Genomic DNA, 18,809 nt, shown 5'->3' on the forward strand with positions numbered 1-18,809 from the left:
ATTTGTTATTTAAGGGGACACCAACTCATAACAACGTAAAACACATATTGTCATATAAAGCAGTAAACCAAATGTCTCATTTTTATGTTTTAATTGGCGAATGTAAAAACAAGGAATAGATGTTTATTAAAATAATAATAATAATCAGGGATGAGAACGGCAAACGAAAAAAAAACACTGAAAAGTAAGTTGGGTCTGGGGGCCGCATGCCCCACAGGGGGGTCCGAAAGCCCCCCATTGGGGGGGGGGGCTTGCCCTCCCGCCCCACTTGTCGCAGGGGGCCAGGGGCCGCAGGCCCCCCCCCCAATGGGGACCGCAGTGGGCCAGGGGCCACAGGCCCCTATTGGGGGCCACAGGGCAACACCCCGGAGGGGGCTCAGTGGGAAAAGCTCCCTGGAAACTCCTGGATTTTAGCAGTATAGCAACCCCAAAACCATTAATGTCATCACTCAATTTCAACAGTTTTGTTAAAAAAAATATTCCTGCTTGGATGGCTACCAAGGTGAATATAATACAGTCAAGCCTCGGTTTTCGACCATAATCCGTTTCAGAAGGCGGTTCCAGAAGCGAATCGGTCGAATTCCGAATCTATTTTTCCCATTACAAATAATGGATTTTTTTGTATCCGTTCCAAGACTTTTTTAAGCATTTTTTCATTTGCGCATTTTTGTCCGATCATGCAACTGCAGCGCACCGCCGAACGCGCAACCGTAGCGCGTCGCCAACCACGCAACTGTACCGCGCTGGTTGCATTTGTCAGGACTAGTCCCCAATCGTTTCATAGTTCTGTTCGTGTGTCTGTGTGCTCGCCCCTCCCCTCCTGTGTGCCCATGATCAGTGTAATTATTCCCACCTGCCTCTCGTTACCTGTCGTGTATATAACTCCTGTCTGCCCCTCACTCCGTGTCGGATCGTCGATGTCGCCCCGTTTGCTGTCCTTGTGGTTCCTGTCTGTTTCGAGTCTGTTTGTGTTTGCCATCCCTGTCGGTCAGTCTGTCATGTTATTAGTTTGCCAGTTCTCGTCTGTTTCCCTCGATGCCTCGTTCCACTTCCCTTTTCCCTCAATAAACCCTGGTCCAAGCTGCACTAGGTCGCCCTGCTCCATGTTACATCCGATCCGTAAAAGCATTATTGTGACAGTGCCGTCGCTGAAATTTAGAAAATATATTTAAACTCCTGATGTACTTTCCCAAATTCAAGTGGACCTAAGTACGCAGGGAGCTGAATTTCGTCCGATCGCGCAACCGCAGCGCGCCGGGCGTTCACTGTCGCATTGCTTTAAGGGCGTCTTTGTGTTCCGAGTTGTTAGATGACGCTCCCCTCGAGCCATGCTCATCTGATCCCGTTCGACTATCCCTACCCCCTAACGCTCGCTGGCGCTGCTGATTGGTCGATCACGAAGATTCACGAGTGAGTGACAGACAGCATAGCCGACCCACGTTGCGCCGACATTGTTTTAATTTTGTATTTGTTGGCTTGTAGTTGGTGTTATTATACCGAATTTGTTTGTGTTTGAATAAATGTTTGGGGAAAATCATTATGCCGATATTATTAAAGGGGACACCAACTCATAACAACGTAAAACATATAAACCAGTTAACCAAATGTCTGATTTTTATGTTTTAATTGGCGAATATAAAACAAGGAATTAAAACACCAGACAAGTTTTAACATAAATGTTTATTAAAATAATAATAATAATAAAGTGAATTTCAAACCAGCAATCTAATGTGCAATTGCAGTAGATATATTGGACAACAATATTTAGGCGTATATATATATATATATATATATATATATATATATATATATATATATATATATATACACACACACACACATATGCATACACGTTATTTAAAAACGACTATAATTACCCAAAGAGAAGCATTGTTGTTGAATAACGGTGCATCTCTTCCTGCAATAAAGTTAGCCGTTAGCTTGGAGAAAACGAGCATAAAAGAAGCGGTGTTTCAGTGAGTGGTGATTTCTTTCCTTGGCAAATCATAACTCTACATTCTGGCTTACATAGTTCACGGCAGAAGACTCAACACGTTCACTGACTGATCCGTTGATGCACGGGAAAGCAGTTCACCCATTCGTGCAGTTCACCCATTGCCTCGTTCGCGAACGGGAAGTCGGGAAAGTCAGGATTCGTTCCCTCACTGATCCGTTCTCGCGATGAACCGGAAATGCAAATCACTCACTGATTCGTTCACTCACAGATTCGTTCGTTGGTGAACGGGAAATGCACGACTCGTTCGTGAACAGGAAGTTACGTCATGTGTTCGTTTTGTTTTACGGCGAGGTGGCACCATCTTCAAAGTGCATTACTGACACTTACTGGTTGAAGTCATATGAACTGAAAAAGAACGAATCACTTTAGGAAACGATTCGTTCACTGAAAAGAGACCTTCTTTTGAACGGATCGTTCACTCAGGAGCCAACACTATTGGGGACCACTACACTAAGGCATGTAACGAGTGCTTTGATAGATTCAAAGTGATTTCGAAAACTGTAAAAAAAAAAAAAACAAATTCAACACAAATTTAGCAGTGTTCTGGACTAAGAAAAAAAAAGCATATTTATTAGTACAATTTCCAACAATATTAAATACATTTTGCGGCAAGGCTATTTTTTTATTTAGCATGTCCTCAAGAATTCAGTAGGACTTAAAAGAAATTTTGTGTGATATTCAATTGTAGGGTTGAACACAGACGAGTGATAAAATACATGAAGGTGGGGGGGACATCCAAGAGGCTAAATGTTAGCATTTACTATGCTAACCTTCAATCAAGCGGCCATCTCACTGGGTTCTGTCACCAGTTTGGATCCGTCCCAGATGGTCTTGAACTGCTCGGGAAGCGGCAGCTCTTTCTGAAAACGCAAAAGGATGGAAGCAAACGGCTGAGCCACTTGCCCTCTGGATGAACGCGCAGATGCAGACAGACACTCACGTAGTCGTCATCTCCTTGCGGGATGAGGACGTTCATCTCAGAGCTTTTGGCGCTGACCACGTGGCAGTTTAAGGACTGCTGACTCAGGTACAGCTGACATCCTTCTGTTTTATTGATGGAGATAGTGGGCACACTTCCCAACACCTAGTTTGATAGGCAAACACTAACTTACAAACTTTCCTTAGAAATCATGCTGCAACGCTGAGACATTAAAATAGAACAGATGGTAGAGACGAGGTTGACAACAGATCGGGGGCACAAGTGGTGGATTCCATTACTACAAAAAATATATAAACTAGACATGGCAAACGTGGATTACTGGTGACTCCTTCCAAAGAGAAGCGCAACAGCAAATAGGGTGAGTGAAAACCGCACGGTCATACTAACGTCATACTAACATACTAAAGTCCCACGAGTACCAAACACAAAGTTGCCTGATTGAAACATGGCAAAAACTTGAAGGGATCAAATGTATATATTAATGAAAATCTCACCTAGCAAAATGCAAACATTGCATAGAGAGCCCGTCAACTGAAAAAAACAAGGCCCTTGGATCACAAATTGTAAAATCTACATAAAGCCTAATGGATCAACGCCAATTGAGGTATGTGAAGTCCGACAACATCCCAAAACAAAAATGGAAACAAGCTGCAACTGAAGAGAAGGCAGCAGACACACAGACAAGCTAAAACCTTTTGAACTTTTTGAAAACATTTTTGGAAACTATGGGGCCCAAAAAAGACAATGGCACGGCTGAGTCTTTGGAAATGCTCAAAGATCATATGTAGAAAATTGCGGACACTCTAAATTAAATGGAAACTCGATTGATTGGATTAGAAACCAAGATGGAAGAACTTACATTTCTCAAAGCTGAGAATGCCAAGAAAGATCAGATGATAAAAAAATTCACAAAGAGAATGGAAGATATCGACCAACAATATAAAATGAATGATGTGATCATCTCTGGGCTCAAGATCTCACCTAGACATCAAAATGGTGGTGACGAGGTAGAAAATCGACCCGTGGAAACAGGGAAAGAATCTAAGAGGATCCAATGTCTACTCTACATCAACGAAAATCTCACCAAACAAAATAGCAACATTGCATGGAGAGCTCGCCAACTGAAAAAGCAAGGAAAAATGCGAAGCACTTGGATGACAAATTGTAAAATCTTCATAAAGTCGAATGAATCATCCCAAACACCAAACCAATGCTGATCAAATCGATATTTTTAGACATTGGTCAAACTTTTCACAACTGTAGGAGCAACAAACCAAAATCTATATCTAAACATTGTTTTTGACACAATACTGATTATGTCAATGGTGATTGAAAACGTATGTGAATCTGTACATGGCACACACATGCGACAGAGGTTCCATTTTGAAACTGAGACAAAATAACCTTGGGCGCAGAGGACTGTTGATATTTGAATACTTTTATAATATGGCTACGATACAGGCTGGTGCCTGTGCTGCTGATTGTCACGTTTCGTCCCTGGTTGTTTTATTATGTGCATATTGGCATAGTTTCTGTCCGTGTGCCTGTGTGCTCGCCCCTCCCCTCCTGTGTACCCATGATCAGTGTGATCATTCTCACCTGCCTCTCGTTACCTGTCGCGTATTTAAGTCCTGTCTGCGTGTCACTACCTTGTCAGATTATTTCTTGTCTCTCGTTTTCCTGTCTTTCTGTTTTTCCCTCGATTGTTTTCTGTTTGCCATACCTGTCGGTCAGTCGGTCATGTTATTAGTTTCCTAGTTCCTGTCTGTTTCCCTTCATGCTCCATTCCATTTCCCTTTTCCCTAAATAAACCCTGGTCCAAGCTGCATTTGGTCGCCCTTCTCCATTCCAATCCGTGACACTGATGTAACACATGTAACACAAATGTTATTATAAAACTCTTCAAATACATAAACGATATTGTGGAATGTTGATAAATACATAAATGAGAGGGAGTTGCAGTCTTGAGGGCACTTCAGGCACTTCCCTGACTGTATCATAAGCTATGGAATTCCTAAGATGGGTCAGTGAGCTTGACCAGACTATCTCCACTCGACGTTGACCCTCATATGGTTGCACCTGCAAAATGAGCTGAATGGGACAAAGTCCAGCCTTGGAAAGCAACCTGAGGGCTGAGAGCAGAGAGGCCAGATGATGGCAATGCTCCGTCTTGAGATGTCTGAACTCAATAAGAAAATGGTCAAGCGACAAGAGGCCAGCTGCGAGATCGGTCGGTGCAAGTGCCGCCTGTTGGTGGGGACGATGCCCGGGGTGCCTTTGGGGTTGTGATGCTAACCTTCTCAAAATTGATTAAACATTCACTGTTGTATTCAAATCAAACTGTTAAAACATATTACTGTTGTATCCAATCAACTGTTAAAACATGTTAGAAAAAATCAACTGTAATTACTGTATTCAAAACAATTACCGTAATTTTCGGACTATAAGTCGCGGTTTTTTTTTCATAGTTTGGGTGGGGGGGCGACTTATACTCAGGAGCGACTTATATGTGAATTTTTTCGCAAATTTTCAAAATTCAAAAATCCGTGATGTAGTGAAACCGCGATAAACGAACCGCAATGTAGCAAGGGATTACTGTCATTTGACCTGCAAGTGACGTCAGCAGCGTGGCAGTTGTTTATATAAGGACAAAGGATTCTATCACGGGATGATGAAGATGACGAAGGGCCCCACGTTTGAAGGATTTAATGATTTGGAGTGACACAAGGTTTAAAAAACGTATTTATGTTATAGTTATTTGATATAATTTATTTCGTGTCGCAACTTGTATATGTTTTTATCGTTACAGTTCAGTAGTTGTTGGCTCGTTGTTTTGTTAAATAAAGAGGCGTTTACCAAACCCACGTGTTTCCTGGTACTTTGTTAACGCTACAATATAGTTGTATACTAGATCTGTGCGGCGCGCACGCGGCGTTGTTGACAAAGGACAAGGAATTTGATCGATGGATTTAATAATTAGGAGTGACACAGATGGTTTGATAATATTGTTGTTATATGATAGTTATTTGAAATATACTTTATATATCGTTATATGGGTCTGTGGAATAATTAGAAATGCAACTTACGAGTCCGACGTCAGCGGCGCATATGTGGCGCATACGCGGCATTGTTTACATAAAGGACGATCGATGGATTTAATGAATTGGAGTGACACAGATGGTTTGATAAACGTGTTATTTATGTAATACTTATTTGAATAACTCTGAATGTTACACAGGCCCGTTCTCAGCTCCTCGTTTGTGTATATGTCACGTTAGCATACCGTATCGTTTAGCCTGTTGTTGCTGGTTCATGTCTGTTCTTGGTGTTGGATTTTGACAAATAAATTTGCCCCAAAAGTGCGACTTATACTCCGGTGCGACTTATATATGTTTTTTTTCACTTTATTGTGCATTTTATGGCTGGTGGGACTTATACTCCGGTGCGACTTATAGTCCGAAAATTACGGTAATCCAAATTGTTATTCAAATGGTATTGCTGTATCCAAATCATGTTATAATGGTCTAATTTCAGTTTTTCTTTGTTTTCAACTTTTATTCAGACTTACAGGTTTCTTTTTGCTATTCCTGTATTCAAGTCATGTTGAACTGGTCAAATCTATGTTTTTCTTTTGTTACTTTTCTCTTCATGGTATATGGTGGTATATCGGTTGCACTGCAGTAATTCAGATTGTGTGTCTGGTTGTGAAACGTTGGTTGTAATCGGGACGGGACTAGATAAGCAAAATTGCTTCCTCGCGTTTCCCTTTTTGACAAGTCACGTCAAACAAATGAATCTGTAATAAATGTGTTCTTTATGTACTTGCCGAAATAAACAAACCAAACCAAATGTTAAGCATTGTTTCAAATCCAAATTTAAAAGGCAAACCTTGCTAAGAACCAGCGTCTCACCTGTAACTGAACGGCCTTGGAATTGATGATCTCCACGATTCCGACCACGTTGTCAAACACTAGACCAAGCTTCTTGCAGTTATCTGAACACAAATGCCCGTCATTTCAAACATATTGAACGTCCAACCGAAATACAAGCTAACTGCACTGAGGCAGCGATTTGTTAGCATACCACAAGAGGACAATTTGGAGAATTTTCTCGGATTTTACCTACGATGATGGAGTTCAACTTCCCTTTGACGTGCAGGGTGGTATCACTGCAGGCAAAGACATAGACCACTTGCCGCAGCTCAGTTTCCTCGATCATCAGGTCATGTTTGTGCTCAAAGTTCTCCTGCCGGGGGAGCCCATCTACTTTCAGTAAAGCCCCATGAGACTGGTCGAATGAGTCCCAGCTCCACCTACCACCCTCCATTTCTTCCCGTCCAGCTTAAGCAGTAGAGGTTTCTTCTGGGGCGCCGCCAGTGGGGACGTCATCTCGGGTTTGGCTTTTGCGCTCTGCCCCTCCTGTGAACGCAAGCGCGGGTTCTTGTGGGTCTTCTGGTGCTCCGAAACATGCTTCAGACCTACGAAATAGTTTTACAAAGAGAGTGAAGGCCTGAAAGTGACTTTGTAGACCACAGGTGGGTAGCGTACCTTTTATTATGTCCAAGCCCTGGTTGAGTTGGGTGAATAGGGCGGAGTGTCTGGCGCGACCGGGGCTCCGGGAGTCTTCGGCCATGGGTGCAGATGCAGGTGGAGGCGGTGCTGGGGGGCAGGCAGCACTGGAGTTTTCGTACAGGGAGGCCGGGGCAATGGGACCCTACAGCAAAGAAATGATTGGTGCAATATGGTCACGCCCACCAGAGAGCAGTGCTGCACAAGGATTTTACTTGATTTCATTTTCATTTATATTTTCGCTCCTAATCATTCCAGTGCAGACTGACCGTCTTGCTCCAGAGCAGTCCGGCGGTGTGGTGGCGGTTGATAAATGACTGCATCTCGGTCCAGATGGACAAGTACGAGCGCACCCAGTCCACGTGACGTCTGTCGCTGACAAAATGTGCTTGGTCATTTCCTTTCAAGTGATCAACGACACCAATGCGATGCAGTGCTTTAATAAAATTAATTCAATCCCGTGATATGGAATAACAACTACGTTATTTTAATTTATGACAATAATCACCAAAGGTGTGATGCAGAGGTTAACAGGAAACAAATGCAAATTTAGTCAAATCTAAGCAATAAAATGTATCTGAGGCTTGTGTTGTAAAACCAAATGCAAGTGCCTTTACGTTTCCTTGTATTCTTTGAGCACCCTGTTGGTGTAGAAGGTGGCGGCGTCGTTCATCTCCTTCACATATGGACCGGGCTTTTGGTTCTGAAGAGAGTCCAGAAAAGATTGTGAACATAGAAGGCATCTGCCAATACACGTATAGCTCCTAGCGGTTCAACTGATCAGTCGATGAGTCCACTCGAGTGGTTCAAATTTGAACTCAACAAATCACCAAGCATTTGAAGGCCCAACGCGTACCATGGCCACCCACCCGAGGGCAGGGATGCTCTCGCTAACGGCCGACAGGTGGTTGAAGAGCTGACTGCCGCGGTTGCTCTCCCGGAAGCTCTGGATCTTCTGGATGTGCTCCGAGATGGGCTTCAGCAGGTCGCAGAGCTCTGTCTGAGAACACAGGACAGTGCTGTATTCAGTTCAAATTACGCACATTTCGTCAAAATGTATCACAGCGTTATTAATGCTATTTTTAGCTGGCGTGATACGATGGTAATGGTCGCACAGAGCTGCAAACGCTCTCACGATGACTCGCCATCATGCGGCTCCTGGTAGATTGCAGACTTCTGCCAAGAACAAGCTCAACTTGACAGAATGTTTTCAGGAAAATTAAAGACATTTTTCAAAATCTGGACCTGCTATGAATTCCATGCTGGCATTGTCGTGAACGTAAACTGTTCATTTGTCTTCACTCCTCTCCTCCTCCTCTTGGTCCTTCCTTTGCTGGAACATTCCAGGAGATCCCCGTAGCCTTGTAAGGCAGAGCTGGCATCACGCTGTTTACACTTCACCTTCCACAGATTAAGAGGTGAAGAAGCCCCGCCAGCTCACTTTGTCGGCTCACATTTTGAAGACGGCAACAAAATTTCATGTTGCTAAGTGAAACTGCTTTTGGATGCTGATGTTTGATTTCCGACGGCCCAAATGACATCTTGAGCCACTAAGTCCACTCCTCTTGCTAAATTCGGGGGATTTCTGTGTTCTCCTACAACCAACTCATCCGTGCACATCTTTGAGGCACCGTGAGGTGACAGAGGAGTTAAAAGGTCTCACACACATCCACCCCCCCCACATACACACAGACTAACAACAGACCTCAAATATAGAACATGCCCATAAAAAGTCTGAAAGCTGCTGCGCGTTTGGAAGGTTTGAGCGTGTGTGCGTGTGTGTGTGTGTGTGTGTGTGTGTGTGTGTGTGTGTGTGTGTGTGTGTGTGTGTGTGTGTGCGTGTGTGCGTGCATGCCTATCTAGTGTATGTCCAATAGGTGAAGTTTTAAAGAACAATTAACAAATCATTCAATCTCGCTAGTGTATAGCCTTGAAAGCCTTCTAAAGCGAACATCATAATGTCCCATGATGCTTTGCCAGCGCTACAACCCGATGAAAACATGCCAGTTGTCATTTGAGTGGTTATTATGGAAGTGCCATAGTATTTGGTCGACCTCACGCTCGTACCTGTACGGGCTCCTGGTGCTCGGCCGCCATTTTGAGGAACGTCTTCTGCGTCTGCAGGGCGTCGTTGACCATCTCTGCCTGGAGAGAAAAAAGTGTGATTGACTAGCTTGTGTGTGTGTGTGTGTGTGTGTGTGTGTGTGTGTATGTGTGTGTGTGTGTGTGTGTGTGTGTGTGTGTGTGTGTGTGTGTGTGTGTGTGTGTGTGTGTGTGTGTGTGTGTGTGTGTGTGTGTGTGTGTGTGTGGCGGGGGGGACCCACCATGGAGGCTTTGCCCTTAAAAGGAGCCACCCAAACCTAAAGTGAGTCGCACGTTGTTGTTTTTCATGTGTAATATTAAGTCGCCCAATTTGCGCCTGTCCAAGGACATGGTGGAGATACGCCGGCCGTATAACACGCTGGCCATGGGGGAATGTGGCAGTTTGGATTAATGAATGCACGCAAATTCAAGGTTGGTCCAAGGCAACGGCTAAAGTCAATTTTAAATAACTACTAGCAAATCAAAGATAAACGGATGTGTCTGTGTGCAGGTGAACAGTTTATCATTACTCGTCCTGTCAGAGAAAGGAATTAAAGAGAATGCGTACAAAGCAGACTCACGTGTTTCTCCACATCACTCCCGATGGTCCTGCTGATGTTCATGTAGTTCGTCAGCGGACCTTTCAGAAGAACGTCAAAGGTGTCCGCGGACGCGGTGGAAGCTGGTTGCGCGCACACACACAGACACACACACACCAACAGAGAAAAAAGATCATCATTCAATTGAATCAAATAACAGCAAACAAAAGTATGGCACGAAAAAGTGAAATACAACTGAACTGAACGGAAGGATTCTTTTGCTTACCACTAGAGGGAGCCCTTTGAGACTCTAAAGAGCCATCTTACCTCCATTGATGCCGTTGGCACAGTCGCTGTTGGACAAACTTGCGGATGCCGACAGCAGCTCCAGTCGAGTCACGGCTCGCTCCAGACGATCCATCAAATCTTCCATGACGGGATGGAAGAATGCAGTCGGATTTCAGACGAAATGGAAAGCCCTGATGAGCGCGAAATGAAAACTGTTTCTAAATATCATTAAATCACATCTGCAACCGGACGCTGATTGGCCCTTATATTCTAAAGCAAGGGTGTCCAAACTTTTTGCAAGGAGGGCCAGATTTGATAAAGTGAAGGGGCCCGGGGGCCAATAGTTTTTTTGGACATTTTTTAACTACAAAAATGTCATGCAAATACACACCGTTATAAAACAAATTTCATTGTCCCAATTGTCTTTATTTTTTTAAACAACAAAATAACCAAATATAAGCCACTCGGGCAGATGTGAACAACTCTAAAAACACAAATTCTGCCTTTCATTCATATCTGAAGAGTCAGGTAACATGGAACAAACTGTATGAAATACCTTAAATTTACATGAGTTTAAAATTATTTTTCCCTCATGAACATTTTAAACAGGAGTTATAAGTAATGCAAAGTTGTCTGTTATTAAAACTTAAAACAAGTTAATTTTGCTGTCATTTACAATATCTTTCAGAAAGTAATAGTTTGTGTCACATCTACAGGTTCATAACATCAATAGGATTAACATGGCCACTTCGTAATATTTAATATTAAGTTACATTTACTTTTGATTTACTTTTGACTCACAGCCTCGCGTGAAGAATCGCTGTTGTGATGTCAGTCAGTTTGGAGCTGCTTCACTTGATCAACTCGGTCACCCCCAGTTAGCTTGTTGTATGTGTTGGCGTGTTTAGTCTGATAGTGTCTCTTTAGGTTGAAATCCTTAAACAAGGCTTGATTTTCAGTGAAGAAGTATTTTAATTCCCATTTCTCTTGAAAGCGACGGCCCTCATCGTCAACTTTCCTCGTTTTCTTTGCAGTCGCCATGGCAGAAATGAGCGGAGAGGGGTGGTGCTGTCACCTTTTGGTAATAGGAGGAATTACAGTTTCAAGTTTCATGATTTTTTAAATTCAGTTTGACAGTGCAGGCGGGCCATAAATAATACATTAGAAGACCGAAGCTGGGGGCCGTATGAAATCTGACCGGGGGCCGAATTTAGCCCGCGGGCTGGATTTTGGACATGGATGTTCTAAAGCTAGCAAGTAAAATCACAAAAATAATACTTGACTCCCTGCGTCAAATTGCCGGGGGGCCCGGCAAGGGCGTTTATCTGTCGCAAAAGCAACTTCAGCAAGTGACTGTGAGCTAACAGTCAGTGCTAATCTGCCCGCTATGAATCAACGTGAACGTTCGCATTTGTGTCAGGAATAAAAGTGTCCTCGGTGACTTGACGCCATCTTCAACAAGTGCTGTCCTGCCTGTCGTTTCCATAGCAACCAGGAGGCGGGAAGCGGACAGGTGCGTCGTACGTCACAGCCGACGCAGCTCGACAGCTGAGGAAGAACACGTGTTGCTCTGCTATCTGATCTTTTGTGAGGCTAAATTCAGCTCGCTGGAGCTTCGGCCCACTGCTAATTGAAATATTGTTGTAATGGTGCGTTCATTGCAGGAACCACAATATTTGGTACAGCTGTTTCGTCACCACTAATCAATACAATTATGACCTGTTCAAGCATTAATAAGATTAAAAAAAAAAAAAAAGTAATCAAACAAAAGTAGTCTCTTTTGGCAAAACAGATCTTTTTTTTTTTTTCCAAGGAACTTTCGAAAATGTTACTCACAAGCCATCCCAACAACTCAAGGTGCAACTATGCTGGGGCCAAAAAGAGGTCATGATATTAGGAAAAGCCTGTTCTGTCTACAAAGTGCACGCCCCCCGCCCCCACACATCCGCGCACACACCATAGCACACGTGCGCCAACGCAAGTTTTTTTTGTTATTTTTTACATGAACTGTCCTGTACCTCCTCCTGTGCTGTTCTTGTTCCAAGAGTGCTGCTTGCCTGCTCGCCTTCCCGTCCGTCTGGGATGTCTTAGTTCAGCTGAGCAGAACCTTTCAGATCACACACTAACACACGCACGCACACGCACGCTAAAAATAACCGACAGAGAGAGAGAGAGAGGCACACATGTGACCACCATTCTTCTTCTGTTGCGTTGTTATTTGAAGATCGAAAGCTTTTTAAGTTAACTTCATGTTATGTCTCACGGGTTTATGCCTTATGACTCAAGTTTAGAAACTCTTTTAGGCGGCATTAACTTGCCAATAAAGGGTCGAAACATTTGTAAAACACGTTATGATGAAAATTCAACACACGAAAGCCGTAATATATATTTTTAAAATCATGCATTGATAACAGGCAGCTGGTTAAAAAAAACCTTTTCAGATAAATAATAGATGGAAGGAGCAATGGTCAGATACAGTAGTTTGCCTTCTTTTGAATGACGTCACCCCGACAGGCTCACCAGTGCGTGAGCACACGTGAAACAAACACGCTCATCTTCTTCTACCTTAACACGATGACTATGACTTATTGATTCGTGCTGCATCATTGATAGTCGGCGTCCCGCGTCCTCATCGGCCAGGCGTGAAGGTGACCATGACGCTAAGCTGACAATGGGGCATGTGGGGAAAAACAGAAAAAAAAATAAAAATTTAATATAGAACATTTTATTCCAATTTTAGAGTTTTGGTAATAACACTTTACATACTTATTCATCCAGTGACAATGAAAAGCTTCCTTCAAATGTTTATTAAAACTTTTCGCTCTCGTTTCCCTTGTAAGAAATAGTTCAAGTATAAAAACTCCCAACATTGTCAGATGAATATGAACCAAAAATAAAAATGAAATTGTAATAAAGCACAGCTACGACGACTTTACATTCTAAAGAATAAAGCAGCATTTTGCTTTTTTTTTTGTTTTCTGTTTTACGCATGCATTTAAATAAAGTTTCTCCATTAAAAAAAACACCTAACCAATATTAAGCTAAAAAATAAAAGTAGAGTGCATTGTATCTTGAACAGCTACTAAATCTTTTTTTGGGTTGAGTATGTTAATATATAATATATAATAATTCTGAAATAATATATATATATATATATATATTTTTTTTTTATGTAGATATATGTATGTATATGTATGTATGCCTTGAGATGAGTACACAGTAATAATATTAATACAGTACCGCCACTACTACGCTCCAAAAAAAAAAAAAATAGAAAATAAATATTTTAAATAGCAGAAGTCTCTTTGTATTAAATAGCAGTCGAAAGGCACACTGAGGCAGGAGGTTGCCATGTAAATTTTTGCTAACACTGGAGGGGTTGTTGGGGATGGTGGGTGGCCCTGTAAACTCAGCCCCTCCTCAAAAAAAAAAGAAAAAAGAGAATCAGGGCCCAGCCATGGATTAAAATGTGTCAGCTAAACAAATGAGCAACAAGTGATGCGTTCCTTGTCAAGGGAAGGGGGGGTGCTTTGCATCGGCCAAGAGGGGTGCTTTAAGGTCCTAACAAGAGGTCATGCTGAAAACAGCTTCATTTTTTTTCCCTGATTATACAAAAAAAGAAAAACCCTCAGTGTGTATGACAACAATAAATATACAAAATCAGCCCTAGGACAGCGATAGGACTTGAAGGCTTAAGTAACAGGGATTAGTTCCTGTGGTTTGTCTCCAGAAAGAAGCTACTAGAAAATGATCATCATCATGTTTGTACTGCGACTTTTTTCTTGTTTTTGGTTGAAGCACAGCATGTCGACTCCACTTCCTTCTGCTGCTATTGCATGCGGTCTGCTTGCAGCTGCTGAGGCTGATACTGGCCGAAGGCAACTGCGGTGGCAGCCGCGGCCGCTGAACCCGGAGCGGCGGCGCCGGCAGCCGCAAGAGGCTGCTGGACCGCGTAGCCGTACCCGGCGGCAGTCACGTAGCCAGCGGCGGCAGGCGAGGCGGCGTAGGGATACTGGTCGTATGCGGCGGTTGCCGCCGCGCTAACGGCAGAGTACTGAGCGTAGGCCGCTCCTGTGTAGTCGATGTACGGGGAGGTGGCGGGTGCCGGCACAGCGGCGGCGGCGGTGGGCTGCACGTGCGGGATCACCACGCTGGGCTGCACGAAGGCCTGAGGGTACACGTAGTGCGTCGGGATGCTGCGGGACAAAACCAGACAGTTGGCTTACTAGCTCGATGGCTATTACAAGTGCGCTGATATCAAAGATGTAGACACAGAAGAACGCCACTGCTGACATCGACTGCCTGGTCTTTTTCTTCTACTCAAATGCTGTGCTGACCTCAAAATCAAAGCAGAGCAACAGTGGGCCCCTTTAGGGGTCTGTCAATCATTGCAGGTGGTTAGAAACTTGCTTTTCAGACACAAACCCTTTGAGAAAGTCTTTGGTAGCGCCCTATTGGAAAATGTACTTCAATCGCCACGAGCCTGACGCAGACATTTTGCATGATCTCTGTGTGAAGGAGGTGTGGGTCGGGGTGGGAAAGGGGGGCGCCTGGGTTTTAGGGTCGGCTTACAGTGGCGGTGTCCAGGTCTGGGACGCAGGCGATGAGCCCCGGCACAGCATTGTGAAAATGTCAGCGCCACTTTGACAGCTGGACAGTTTTCAAAAAGAGCTTGCGTGGGCAGGGGGCTCGGCAGGGGGATGTTTTGATTAAATCAACAACTCTGAACAATGAGCACATTCTGGCCTCCAGGACGTAGCCTCATCCCAGCCCATCCAAGGCCTACGGAGTTCTCCTTATTGACTTCAAAGCCAGGGTGAGCTTACGCTGCTTTTGAATTGGATTCAATTCGAAGCAGTGTTCAAGGACTTTTCATGCTTTACCAGCTTTTACTCTGACACCACCTTCTGAGCCACTTCCGGTGCAAACATGCAGAAAACCGCTGGCTCAACTTTGTACCCCCATTCTGTGTCAGTGCCCAAACAAATGACTCAGTAATTAGTTCACTTTTTAGCCTGGGGGGGGGGGGGCACAGCTAGAAAAGGAGAAGGTAAGACTCCTCAGAACGGCATGCCGGCCATCGTGTGACAAACTTTGAGCAGCGCTGATGCAACTCAGCAGGACGACGTGAGGGCACGCCACGGAACTCACGTTTTCCCCTTACAGCACTCAAGCAGCAACATTGTAATTTAAAAAAAAAGGGTGTTGTTGCTTCATTTTGCAAGTGTACCTAATTGAGTGTCCATTGCTTTTTTGTTTGGATTGCTTGAACCACAGAGACCCTTTCTCACACACACACACACACGCACACACGCACAAATACACACAAATACACACGCACGCAGCCCCCCCCCCCCACACACACACGCACGCACACACACACACACACACGCACGCACACACAAACACACACACACATACACACACGCACACACACACACACACACACACACACACACACACAGCTTCATGAGACTGCAGTGTCAGCATTCGGGGCTTTGTGCCGCCACAATGGGTGCGCTTGTTTTCGTTAACACCAAGCGCTCCATGTGACCAAAAAGCTCCATCCATCCATTGGAGAGAAGAAGAATAAGAGAGTGGGTGAGCGAGCGAGAGAAAGAGATTTGTTTGCAACTTTTGTGCACACATGCACACAAAATCACACACAATAATAATGCGGAAAAACACGAGAGGGAGGGGTAATCCGCTAGTAACAACAGGAAGATGCTATTATGGTATGCAAAGGGTGCATGGCTCGGGCTTTTGTTGTCAAAAAGAGATGAAACCACACAGAAAAGAGCCCACAAACTCCATCTGGCCAACATTTGCCTTTTGTGGCGCCAGAGAAGCACCCGAGTTGGAAGCTCATCCAACATACCAAATCGCAAAATGGTATCAAAAGAACATACGCCAGTCGGGACTTACCCATAGGGCCTTTGGATGAAGGCAGGGTGAATTTGGGGGACTCCAAAGGTAAAACCTGCAAAGTTCAAACAGACCATCACAAGGTGTCGGAAAAAAAACCACAATTAGAATGATTACTTGCAGGTAAGATTGGTTGATCAGATTTATGGTGCACATCTAAAGAGATGAAATGACATAAAAGCATTGCTTCCCACCCGGCTGCATCACTCGAGGCTTGGCCCCCAGGTAGGCCAGGTTGACGTTGGCCTTCCTGCCGTCAATGATGGGGTTGGGGTCCTTGCAGGCCCGGTCGGCGGCCGAGCGCTCCGACATGGTAACCTGGTTTTGGGAGGAAAACAAGCGCACGTCAGTTGGTGTTTACGAGTGGCCGAGCTTCGCCGGCTCTGAAGGTTGTCTGGGGAGACAGTGCCGAGCATAGAAAAGCGGCCTTGTTGGCTATTTTGGAACCAGACGTGTCGAGTTGAAGACTAATGGCGAGGGAACTTGCCAGAAATTCCCGGGAACGCCTCCTAAACAATGCACAGGGAGCAGACCGAGCTCATCTATGGATGTCATGTTGTCCTTGTTGAGATCGACTTGAGCATCAACATGCATTTTGCACTCTTGTGCTACAAGACAATTAGCATGTGCTAGCATCAATGCATACCATTTCAATTCTCTTTACCAGAAGACTTGAATTCATTGAATATTTTATAATATCCTGGATCTCAAAGTTTTATGATATGTTTCCCCTGATTTATTTTCTAGAAATGTAAAAAAATATTGTTGAGGCATTATTTTCATTGAATATTTTATAATGTCATGTCATTTATCACGTAATCTTCAAAGTTTACCATTTAAAATATTTGGGGGGACGTTTTAATCAAGAAAAATAATGTCAACAAACTTACAGGTAATGTTGACCTGTACAGTTATTATTAAAAAATTTTGAGATGAGACTTTAGAGGTACTTGATGATCATCTCCTAAACCCACCAGCGAGAATCTCAGATGTGAACCTGCCGCATTTCTGCACTCGTCATCGAGTCTTGTGATTAATTGGAGTTACTGTACTCACAAAGCCATAGCCCCGAGACTTGCCGGTCTGCCTGTCAGTGATGACCACAGCCTCCTCGATCTCGCCAAACACCTCAAAGTACTTCCTGAGACTGGAGTCGGTGGTGTGGTAGGGCAAGCCTCCGACGAAGATCTTAGTGTAGGTGGTGTCCTTTTGCGTGGTGTGCATCGTTATTAAATAAAAACAATTAAAAGGGATGAATGCTCATTTGAAAAAAGGAAAACGTCAGTGCAAAGTATCTTCAGTGTTTGGTGGAGGAGAGAGGAGTGGAAGGACGAGGAGGATGTTCCAGCCTGGAGGTAGATGGACGCGGTGGTGGTCTGGGGGCTTCTGCATCAGCATGAGGACCACTCGTAGTCGACTTCCTCTCCTTGTTGGTGCCTCGAAGTGAATGCTTTCTAATACACACACACACACACACACACACACACACACACACACACACACACACACACACACGCACGCACGCACGCACGCACGCACGCACGCACGCACGCACGCACGCACGCACGCACGCACGCGCGCACGCGCGCGCGCGCGCGCGCACACACACACACAGGGGGCACCCCTGTGTTAAAAAAAACAAAAACAAAACAAAACAGAAAAAAGTACAGCCCAAACTCCTCCTCTGGGTCGGCCCTCAAACACGCTGAGCAAGCCGATACTGTCGCTAGGTGAGCGATGAAATCAAACATTTCACGTGACATTTAGCTAAACAATATGCTCTGACTTGGTAAATAGTAACAATAAGAAACGTTACCTTGCATTGTTTTTTAATAAATTAACTCGAAAAGGTCCCCTTCCAACTGCACTGTAGTTACCAAAAGACAATAGCACCATCTTGTGTCTAACTTAACTAATGACAGCATCACTTGACGTGAGACATTAGCAAATCTCGTGAGACTTTGGCTGAGCAATTCACGTTGCAAGGGGAGTGGACTGCAGTACATTGTGTGACGTCACCACAGCCAGGTTGAAAATACCCATCTTTGGCCGCGAGAGAGCGACAGCTAGTCATTTGGAAAGGAGACGAAAGAGGGATGCAAAATGTTCCCTTTGGTCCCAAGAGAAGGAAAGCATAGAACCCAGCCAAGCGTTGACTTAAATTAATCACTATTAATAGTCATTCCGCTGATAACGACCACGTGGCTATAGCGTAAGAGTTGTAAACACGTTCTCGTGGCGGTTGGCACCCGCCAGGGTCGTGCCATGCTCTGTACTGCAGACAAGTTGTCCCAGTGCGTCTCCGAGGCCGCCATCTTGGACAGGTCAAAACACAGCCGGCAACCTAGTGTCTGCCTAGCTCAAATATTACTTTTGAAATATAATACCAAGTTTTTGTTTCATTTTAACTATATTAAGTATCTAGTATCTTATGTATTACGGATGTTGCA

At 44.2% G+C, this 18,809-nt stretch overlaps 2 protein-coding genes across 4 annotated transcripts; both read right to left on the minus strand.

Annotated features, from left to right (window-relative positions):
- Window positions 1-2,548: 2,548 nt before the first annotated feature.
- cap2 (cyclase associated actin cytoskeleton regulatory protein 2) lies at window positions 2,549-13,018 on the minus strand. 3 transcript variants are annotated; one of them, XM_088364292.1, is made up of 14 exons: window positions 13,000-13,018; window positions 12,453-12,580; window positions 10,474-10,625; window positions 10,189-10,289; window positions 9,593-9,670; window positions 8,382-8,525; window positions 8,143-8,228; window positions 7,795-7,900; window positions 7,505-7,670; window positions 7,274-7,434; window positions 7,079-7,202; window positions 6,869-6,951; window positions 2,958-3,101; window positions 2,549-2,877 (listed from the first exon to the last, which is right to left on the minus strand). In XM_088364292.1, exons 3-14 carry the CDS (start codon window positions 10,577-10,579, stop codon window positions 2,794-2,796), a joined length of 1,383 nt encoding a protein of 460 aa, XP_088220418.1. In that variant the 5' UTR covers window positions 10,580-10,625; window positions 12,453-12,580; window positions 13,000-13,018; the 3' UTR covers window positions 2,549-2,793. The 3 variants fall into 3 exon arrangements, with proteins under 3 accessions (XP_088220418.1, XP_088220420.1, XP_088220419.1); XM_088364294.1 differs by lacking the exon at window positions 13,000-13,018 and having other exon boundaries at window positions 10,474-10,572; window positions 12,453-12,577; XM_088364293.1 differs by lacking the exons at window positions 12,453-12,580; window positions 13,000-13,018 and adding an exon at window positions 11,236-11,255.
- A 1,102-nt stretch (window positions 13,019-14,120) lies between these two features.
- rbm24a (RNA binding motif protein 24a) lies at window positions 14,121-17,903 on the minus strand. The gene is made up of 4 exons (XM_088364319.1): window positions 17,416-17,903; window positions 16,554-16,677; window positions 16,360-16,414; window positions 14,121-14,630 (listed from the first exon to the last, which is right to left on the minus strand). Exons 1-4 carry the CDS (start codon window positions 17,581-17,583, stop codon window positions 14,264-14,266), a joined length of 714 nt encoding a protein of 237 aa, XP_088220445.1. The 5' UTR covers window positions 17,584-17,903; the 3' UTR covers window positions 14,121-14,263.
- Between the last annotated feature and the right edge of the window lie 906 nt (window positions 17,904-18,809).

The sequence above is a fragment of the Syngnathus floridae genome, chromosome 21 (assembly GCF_059516105.1).
Source record: "Syngnathus floridae isolate MCC-2025c chromosome 21, RoL_Sflo_1.0, whole genome shotgun sequence".
NCBI lineage: Eukaryota > Metazoa > Chordata > Actinopteri > Syngnathiformes > Syngnathidae > Syngnathus > Syngnathus floridae.

Bases quoted from the DNA above. Each gene is read 5' to 3' on its own strand.
- cap2 (XM_088364292.1), bottom strand. From the start codon at position 10,579: ATGGAAGATTTGATGGATCGTCTGGAGCGAGCCGTGACTCGACTGGAG. The intron at 9,671-10,188 runs GTGAGTCTGCTT...TTTTCTCTCCAG, and splicing joins GGAGTGATGTGGAGAAACAC to GCAGAGATGGTCAACGACGC. The intron at 7,671-7,794 runs GTCAGTCTGCAC...TCTTTGCTGTAG, and splicing joins GACTGCTCTGGAGCAAGACG to GGTCCCATTGCCCCGGCCTC.
- rbm24a (XM_088364319.1), bottom strand. From the start codon at position 17,583: ATGCACACCACGCAAAAGGACACCACCTACACTAAGATCTTCGTCGGA. The intron at 16,678-17,415 runs GTGAGTACAGTA...TCCCAAAACCAG, and splicing joins AGTCTCGGGGCTATGGCTTT to GTTACCATGTCGGAGCGCTC. The intron at 14,631-16,359 runs GTAAGTCCCGAC...TTTGTCCCGCAG, and splicing joins TTCATCCAAAGGCCCTATGG to CATCCCGACGCACTACGTGT.